Source organism: Electrona antarctica (assembly GCF_951216825.1).
Source record: "Electrona antarctica genome assembly, chromosome: 1".
In the NCBI taxonomy this organism is placed as follows: domain Eukaryota; kingdom Metazoa; phylum Chordata; class Actinopteri; order Myctophiformes; family Myctophidae; genus Electrona; species Electrona antarctica.
The window spans coordinates 56,706,547-56,715,803 of record NC_136806.1 but is presented as its reverse complement, the minus strand read 5'-3'; the positions used below and the strand labels follow the sequence as shown (position 1 = coordinate 56,715,803).

Sequence of the window (9,257 nt, the reverse complement as noted above, 5' to 3'; positions counted from 1 at the left end):
GAATAGGTGTTTTGGTTCATTGGATATATTAAAGAAAGATGCAGTGATTTTAGTTTGTTTGTTAAAATACGTGTTCGATATCTCTGTATGCTGGTAGCAATCATTGCTATACAGAGTTTGTTTAGTAACAGAGGTCTCCCTGTCAAAGTCCAGCTCTTTATTAAACAGAAAATGCATTTTCAGGTCAGGATCAGATCATCAGGATCTGCGAACCCACAGAATACAGGATGAACAAGTGGAATTGGAAGTGATGACACAAAGGAGTGAGCAGAGACACATATTGGAACTGGCACACTGTAAAAATTGAAGCTGATAAATGGGTACTATATCCTGATCGTCTGAAATTGGCAACTCACCTGAAAATGTATTTTCTGTTGATTAAAGAGCCGGCGAGAGACCATGCAGGAGATCCCCGTTTACTGAACCTGAGAAGTGGATAGCCTTTCCTGATTGGCTGAAATTGGCGACCCACCTGAAAATGTATTTTCTGTTTATTAAAGAGCTGGAGAAAAGGGGAAAACCCTGGTAACACTTTATACTTAGCATTGATTTATATCAGAATATTTTTTTAAACAAATACATATCACTTACAAGCAGTAAGACGCCTGAAGGCGACTTACTGGCAGATGCACTGAGTGCACAGACTGCTGGGCGAGCACTGGCGCTGTTGGTCAGATCAACATATGGAATGAATTCTGTACTGGCCATATATGGAGCGTGGCTTGTGTGTACATATGGAATGTCAGAACAGGTCCGCTCCATATATGGAGATCTAACGGGGGCAGTGTCTTGAGTGTACAGCAGGGTTTGATGAGGGCCCAGGTAGGGCCGGGCCTTATATTAATTTTCGGGCCTGTTGAGAAGTTTTCGCCCGGCTGCCGGGCGCGGCTGCACTAATAACTTTGGGGCGGGCCCGTCTAGAGTTTGAATGGACAGGTATCGGTCAAAAGGTAGACATCGAAGAGGAAGGACGGTTGGGGGAAGGATCAACATATGGAATGTCAGAACAGGTCAGCTCCATATATGGAGATCTGAGGGTTTGAGGTCAGATCATGATGTAGAGTTGCTGGCCAATATTGATCTCCATCCCTGATGATGTCACAAGGGATGACCATATAGGTCATGATTGGGGTGACCAACCAACCAACCAACTGACGAGAATTAGCCCTTCACTAAGTCCCTCCCCAACCCATTCTTGTCCAATAATTGCTAAGTGCTAATTGCACATTTTCATAGTACCGGTACTTGAATTTGAAATGAATGACAAAACATACTGGCACAGCTATAGGCTATATTAGATTTAACACACATGAATATGTTGAATATTAAACAGTTTTTTGTTTTGTTTTTCATTTAGAGTAGCTAGCGAACTCTTTTTTTTTAGTCGTTATACCAATTCAGTGGCGCGCACAGATAGACACTAGACTAGAGGGTGCTAGAGCACCCCCTGCCCTTTTGGCAATGTGCCCTTTTGGAAGAAAAAATCATAATAATAACTTATTTTTTTGTAGTGTACACTGTACAGTATGTGGACCATGCGGAGACATTGATGATAAAAAGCTTCTAATATATTATTTAGGCCCCAAAATCTATAAATCTCACACTATTAAGCCGGTTCCACGCGCTGCACAAGGTGCCTTTTTTTCACTTCAGCACCTGCCCCTCTAAATGTCTGTGCACGCCACTGTGCCAATTGATTCGTCACTCCCCACACACATTGCTGTATATACTTGACTTATCAACCATTCTCCACAGTGCCAGGGTTTGATAGATTTTCGAGGAAGCCAGTGGATTCTGTTCATGTCTGTATGGTACTATATGAAAATAAACTTGCAAATACATTTATGTTGCGAACTTGTGATACGATAGGTATTCCAACCCCTTAAATATAATTGCATGGCCATGTTTTATGATCAAATAGTAAGAGTACCACAGACGAAAAACAGTCTAAGTCCAAATTTCATTCTGACCCCTCCACGAAAAGGCCTCGTTGTCCTGACCCCTTATCTATCATTTATACATTATGGATCAATAGTGTGGACTGTTATTCGTCTGTGGCATTCACTGAAAATAAGCCATATACGTGTATATACGATCTATAAAACCCAACACTTGCATGCCAATCACGTATATTTACGTTCTATGATAGTATAGTAGGCTATAAATAAAAAATCACACCCGTGTGAACTGAGTGGTGCAACTACACATTTATTGTTATATAGAGATTGATTCACTCTGACGTGATATCTGTGATGTCAGTGACGTCACATACTAACCATAGCAACCATGCTCGTTTTTTTGGTTGCTAACCATAGCAACCATGCTCGTTTTTTTGGTACGAACAAACACGGGTACACGGGTACAAAGCCAGTTGTTGGAGTGGTTTGCACCACTCAAAAATAAATAATTTTATATTTACCGCATAGTAGCATTCCACATCGCTAGGCAACACTCAGCTCATTTATTTTTTGACATCACCACGATGGCGGCTCCATAGACTCCTGTAATAGCGGCGATCTACAGTGGTGTTTTTCCTCTGAATTGAGGCTCAGATATGAGGCGATATGAGGTGATGGGACGATGTTTGGAGCTCAATAAAAGATTAGCATATTAGCGTTTTTAATGCTAGAGAAGAAGGGTTAGATCGTTGGCTCGAAAATGGCCGATTACTACTTGTGGTTCGCGGGGGCGATTCGATTCGCGGGGTCTTTCTTCGATTCGCGGGGTCTTCTTCGATTCGTGGGGTCTTCTTCGATTCGCGGGGTCTTCTTCGATTTGCGGGGTCTTCTTCGATTCGCGGGGTCTTTCTTCGATTCGCGGGGTCTTCTTCGATTCGTGGGGTCTTCTTCGATTCGCGGGGTCTTCTTCGATTCGTGGGGTCTTCTTCGCAGCCTTTTTCGTGCATTTTTTCCAACACTGCTGGAATAGCACCTGGAGTAAATGGGTGGCATTTAGAAAATAAATTCATGCTTGCATGACTCATTAATCACGCACACATTTTTCAGTAAACCTTTTTCAATTACTCAGGAATGTTCGGTTTACATTTAATGATTTTGGGAGAAAATAACAAATATAATTCTAAAATAAAGCCATTAACGGGAAAATGGTCTACTCTGTATGTGATATGGTGAAGCTGTGTGTGAATAGATCGGTGCCAAGGACCCCTTAGCTTAGAGAGAGAGATGAAGCGGGGACCCCCACGTCCACTATACATTTGTGCTGTAGGTTAAACTTTTTCATATTTCATAGATAACTTCATAGACTTGTTTGACAGCATTACACTTGTACCTCTTGGTTCTCCAACATCTCAATGCCACTCAAAACTAAGCTTCAGACTATAAGCTTTCAGATCCTAAAACAAATTCGACTATTTCTCTGCCTTAAGCCCATGACCCACCTAAGTCCAACGCGCTTTACTAGTCTGGGATGGCTCAGGGTAGAAGGCAGGGTTAAGCAATATAAAAATGGGATTGGTATTTAGGATAGTCAAAGGGGCAGTGCCCCCAATACCCTCATACTAACTAAAAAGGGAGTGACACCCACACAGCCACAATACAAGATGGAACAAAAAATGATCTGGTACTACACAAATATAGAACAAACATTGGAAAATTGTCATTCGACTCTGGCACCAAAATGTGGAATGCCCTGACAGCATCCATTAAAAGATGCGAATCATTGGTTTCTTTCAAATTCACTGTAATACATATAGTGTTTTGTATTTGTTGATGACATATACTATTGTGTATTTCTTATGCTATATTGATTAATTGAATACATAGGACTACAATGGAAACAAGTCCCCAATACATTTTTGTGTTATCCTTTTAGCCTCAATGTCTGACTGTACCACTTGCTGTTTACATTTCTGACTAAAAGTTTTCACTGTGCAAGAGGATGTTCCTTATCCTTATACCGGTCCACAGCAAAGTAGTCAAAGTAGTCAAAGTCGTACAATTAGTCACACACAAATATGACCCTATACCAGAAACGTTGGTTCACTTATTCTCTGCGTCCTAAAATAAATGATTGGCACTTTGGCCATCAGTGTTGGCGGACACATTCTTGTCTAATACGTAACGTAATCAATCAATCAATCAATCAATCAATCAGTGGTGTGTAAATGTATGTTTTTTTGTTTGTTTACACATCTTTTAAAAAGAAAATCTGTTAGGTTCGTGTTAATGTACTATTTGGGGACTGCCCGTGTATTTTCAGACATTTAACCACTTAAACCCTCAATACTTAGTCAACTTGACCCTTGGTCTGCTCTTTTGTCCCTCTGAGTCTTTGACGAAAATAGCCAATATACAACCTCACAATGCATCTCAGCGCGACACATTGTGAGCTTGTAGATCTGCTATTTTCGACCAATGTTGCCCTCAGAATGGGGATGCTATAGATTCAAGTGTTTAATGTATACCATTTTATTAAAAGCCCCCCCCTGTATTAACTCTGAGGACCCCCTAAGGGTCCTGGACACTGAAAGACAGCTAACTTGGAGATATTAAATGGAACAAATTGAACAATCCATGAATTTACTTATTTCTATGCACAGGGAGAAACGATGTTGCACATTGTTTCAGGGTAAAAAAAACAAAAAACATTCAAAACAAGTTTCCCTAATCAACACATGCTGAGAGGACCCAGTGGAGCTGTCAAGTCTCTTGCACACGAAAGCCAAGATAGAATTAAATTTAATTCAAGGTTGATTGTAAATATACTTTTACATCGGTGTAAATTGAACTGAAACATAATTTACAGCTGCAGTCATGGTAACAAGTAATACCATCAATGAATACACAATTTAAGGTAATGGTCTAACAGTCCAATAACTTGAATGGCAGGCAGGCAGGCAGGCAGGCAGACAGACAGACAGACAGACAGACAGACAGACAGACAGACAGACAGACAGACAGACAGACAGACAGACAGACAGACAGACAGACAGACAGACAGACAGACAGACAGACAGACAGACAGACAGACAGACAGACAGACAGACAGACAGACAGACAGGCAGACAGACAGACAGACAGACAGACAGACTCAGTATTCACATTCATAACAAAATTATGGATAACATTGAATCAAAAGGACACATTTTTCAAAGGATGTTTGCTTACTAAAGTCCTTGGCCGATAATGTGACAGAATATTCTACATACTAAATCCTCTATACTATACTTTTAAAGATACCTTTATCATTTCCTTCAACCCTTAATTTCCTTGTTTTTAATATATCTCTGTTTTTGTTTTTTTTGTCTGTTGATGAGTTACATTCTAACTGACACAATATACAGGCTGGTACATTTTTGAAGGCTAATTAGTGTAAGGCTATAAAATGTATTTCATCAGATCGGAGGCAATATACAGTAAACAATGATATTAATGACATTGTGCTATATGTGGATTGTCTGTGTGAAGTCTTCAAAATGTCAGGTCTTTGCACCTACATGTGCATGCGGGGAAAATATTCTGCTGCAGGGACGTGCACACACAGACATCAAAGGGGGCTTCAGCCCCTGCCCTTTTACCCGTCTGTAAAACAACTGCCCTCTCCAGACCACGAATGCAGCATTTACTATGGTGGAAAAAAAATGCTAATGCCACTCCTTTCCATGCCATGCCGGAAGGCAGCATTCAGGAGAATTGCTTTTTTTCCCTGAAATCTCCTGATTCCTGAACTTGAACACAGTATTTTGCGTTGAACAAATTTGTTTAGAAATCCATGTCGTATATTCCGCATCTCTTCAGCTAAAGAGTGCTGGGTTGCGCCCCGAAAATAGCTGATCTACAAGCTCTCAACGCGTCGCGCTGCGACACGTTGTGAGCTTGTAGATCTGCTATTTCCCTGCCCCTGCCCCTCTAACACACTCTGCACGTCCCTGTTCTGCTGCAATAATGAACACTATATAATCCTATAGCAGCAGTCCAGCACTAACACTTGCTCTAAAATGTAATCTACCATAAAATGAACACATCATTGTGTTCCCCGCTTTAAAGTAGCCTATATGGTTCAACTGAGACGATGCATATTTATGTATAGCCAAAATGTACAGTTGGGATTTTTGGTTTATCAGTATTTCGATTATTGCACTGCACTGACTCTCACAACTGTTTCTCAACGTGGGTTCTGGCTGGGGACCCTCAGGTGTCCTTGCAGGGGGTCCTTGCAGGGGGGGGGGTCCCCCAGCTAAATGGCTGATCGTTAGAAGAAACCAAATGACTTGTTTGACTTGACTTATATCCATCACCCAGAGAGAGAGAGTACAAATGGAACCAAATATGGACATAATTATATGGTTCCATTTGTATACACTCTCAGAGTTAAATTAACGCTGAATCTAGATCAGGGTCTCAGAGATTTAAAAAAAAATGAATACAAAATAAATAAATTAAAAAGCATATCAAACCCGGGGTTCCTTGAATAAAAAATAAAAAGTTTGAGAATCGCTAAACCTGGTGTTTCAAGTTGAACTTTTCTCTGCATGTCTCATCTGACACACACACACACACACACACACACACACACACACACACAGTAACAGGAAACGACCTTTCTCAGCCCCCAACCATCCTTCCCTTCACCAACAGACCCCCCCTCCCCACCCCCTCCTCCTCCCTCCCTCCTCCTCCTCCTCCCCAGCCTCCTCCTCTCCATCCTCCTCCTCGCTGTAGAGCAGGCAGCAGCCAGAGAGAGCAGTGTGTGTGTGTGTGTGTGTGTGAACTGAACTAGCCTGTGTCCAACTTGCAGTCACACACAGTCAGAGAGAGTGTTTTAGTTGAGAGCCTCGGCAAAAAGCGGAGCAGCAGCGGCTGGGGTTTCTCCAAACACAATCATCAGCAGGAGGTCGGTGGTGGTGCTGTGCGGTGTGTGTGTGTCAGTGTGTGTGTGTGTGTGTGTAGTGTGTGTGGAGGAGAAGGTTTCAGAGAAAGCATCGCACTCCGTTTGTGGCGTGCGCCTAGCTGCGTCGCCCCCCCGTGCGGCTTTGGATGTTGAGATCGCGCCGTGCTGGTGCGCCTACTCCTGATGCCCCGCTGAGCCTCGTCCTCGTCGTCGGAACGGAACCATACCGAACAGGAACAAGAAGAACAACATGTCGAACTCAACCAACGACCCGTTCTACTCGTCGCCCTTCGGACCCTTCTACCGGAGACACTCGCCCTACATGGTGCAGCCCGAGTACCGGATCTACGAGATGAACAAGCGGCTGCAGGCGCGCACAGAGGTGAGTTGTGTTGTTGTTGGGACTTGGACCTTATACTAGTACTAACCGCCGGGCGGGGGGGTTCGGTTGGTCCAACAGCACCCTGGTTCTCCTGCGGTATAGTTTCTGAGAGAGTAGTAGGTATGCACAGCACAGGGAGTGTTGCGGCACGAGTTTCCCCCCAGACAGACGCTCCGGTTGGTTGTGTGTGTGAGAGAGAGAGAGTGGGTTAGACAATTACACCTGATTTGATACTTATATAGTTGCGCGCCGGCGTGTGTAAAAAAAAAGAAAAGAAAAAAAGCCGATCTACAAGTTCACAACGCGGTCGCGCTGCTATGCGTTGTGAGCTTGTAGATCTGCTAGTTTCGCCGGGCATCTATAAGTATATAAATCTGTTTTTATAGGATGTAAAAGCCCACAGGCACAGATGTGATGATGATGATGCCCACGTGCCAAACATTCCGGAGGTGAAAGTATATACGGGTCGGCTCTGTTGTTACTTCACCTCATTCAGTAACGCTCTCTGCATCGATCGGAATACTCACATTTTAGTGACTGAAGTGTCAGGCTCTGGAGTCTGCATGGAGAAACTTATGTTTTCACGCGCAATTGGATCATTTGCATATATTTACATGCCCACCTAGATTTTACATATATTTGCATACTGTCTTTTGCATAGTGGCTGTGAGTCACCAAGTCAGTGTATAACAACTAGAATGTTGACTTTAATAACTTAACAGAGACTTTTTGACAGCTTATAAATGAGAATATCACAGGGTTGATTCCTGCCTCGACTGCCTAAAATGCAAAAGTAGCCTATATGAGCCTATAAGTCAAATTGTCCTGAAAAAAATAATTTGTCAGAATTTAATCCATATATTGATATACAAACACACGTCCTCTATAAATGATTTAATTTCCCGTTTCCCGTCACTATAAATGTGCCATTAAAATGGAATCCCTCTATGAGTTGGGCGCATGTGAGCCAGTGTGTGGCGGCTCCTCGTTCAGTGCCATTCAAACTGAAACCTCCACTGATCCCCACTGGTGAATTATAGCCAGCATCTGTCTCCAACATCTGTTCAGCTGGCCTGGCACTTATGTGCAAATCTGCAGATGAAAAGTTTATCCAAGATATCAAGCGCTATAGTTTACAAGCCCTCTCTCTCTAGTGTGTGTGTGTGTGTGTGTGTGTGTGGGGGGGGGGGGGGTACTTTTGCCTAAAGTGTGTTTTTAATTGGGAGGGCTTTATATTTTCGAACACATTGTCAATCATCGGCCTATTTGGATGTTCACCTTTCTAAAAAACCATCCACATCCATTATTTTGTCTAGTAGAACTAGTGTTTCTCAACCTTTTCAGACTGCGACCGCCCACGATAATCATATTTGAGCAGGGGGACCCCCCCCAGGCCCCCCACACACACACACTCTGACAACAAGCACTTGGAATTGTAGGAATTGAGGCATTTGTATTTAGTTTGACTCTGTTCCACAGATACAGTACATATTGTGAGATTTTAATTTACCGGTAGATCTATTAAAAAAATAAAATAAAATCTTATATTATGTGACAATTTGGCCAATTTCTGAATAGGTTTTAGAGAGATATTGTACATTGTCACTTCACTGTGATCTGGGGGGGACCCCCAAAAAATCATGTAGGGACCCCACCTGGGGGACGTGACCCACAGGTTGAGAACCACTGCTCTGTGGTACATGGTACATGGTCCATGCTTTGGAGTGAAAATTGCAATTGATTTGAGATGTAACTCTTATCCTTTGTAAGTGAACCATTGTATGTTTGTGTATTGTATTTGTATGTTGTGATGAATGATGTGTTGTGTTTTTGTGTACTGGACCCCCAGGAAGAATAGCCACACTTTTGCAAGTGCTAATGGGGATCCATAATAAAGTATATAGGGCTGCATCTATCAATGATCTATAGCGTTTATTCTATAGATTAGTTCCATGATTAATCAAGTAATCGAGAAGTGCATGTTTTGGATCATAGTTTTTCATCATAGTGTATTTTATTTGATGAA

General features: G+C 42.4%; 1 protein-coding gene across 5 annotated transcripts in view; it reads left to right on the top strand.

Moving 5' to 3' along the window:
* The window catches only part of LOC306922246 (LIM domain-binding protein 2-like), a 140,609-nt gene that overhangs the window by 22,719 nt on the left and 108,633 nt on the right, over positions 1-9,257 (top strand). For 4 of the 5 annotated variants that reach the window (XM_079499678.1, XM_079499677.1, XM_079499676.1 and 1 more), the window contains exon 1: positions 6,812-7,231. The exons of the other annotated variant lie outside the window; for it this stretch is intronic. In XM_079499678.1, coding sequence (XP_079355804.1) covers positions 7,100-7,231 — 132 coding nt within the window. In that variant the 5' untranslated portion in view covers positions 6,812-7,099. Of the gene's footprint in view, positions 1-6,811; positions 7,232-9,257 lie in introns of those variants that run through there. 5 annotated transcript variants of the gene reach the window in all.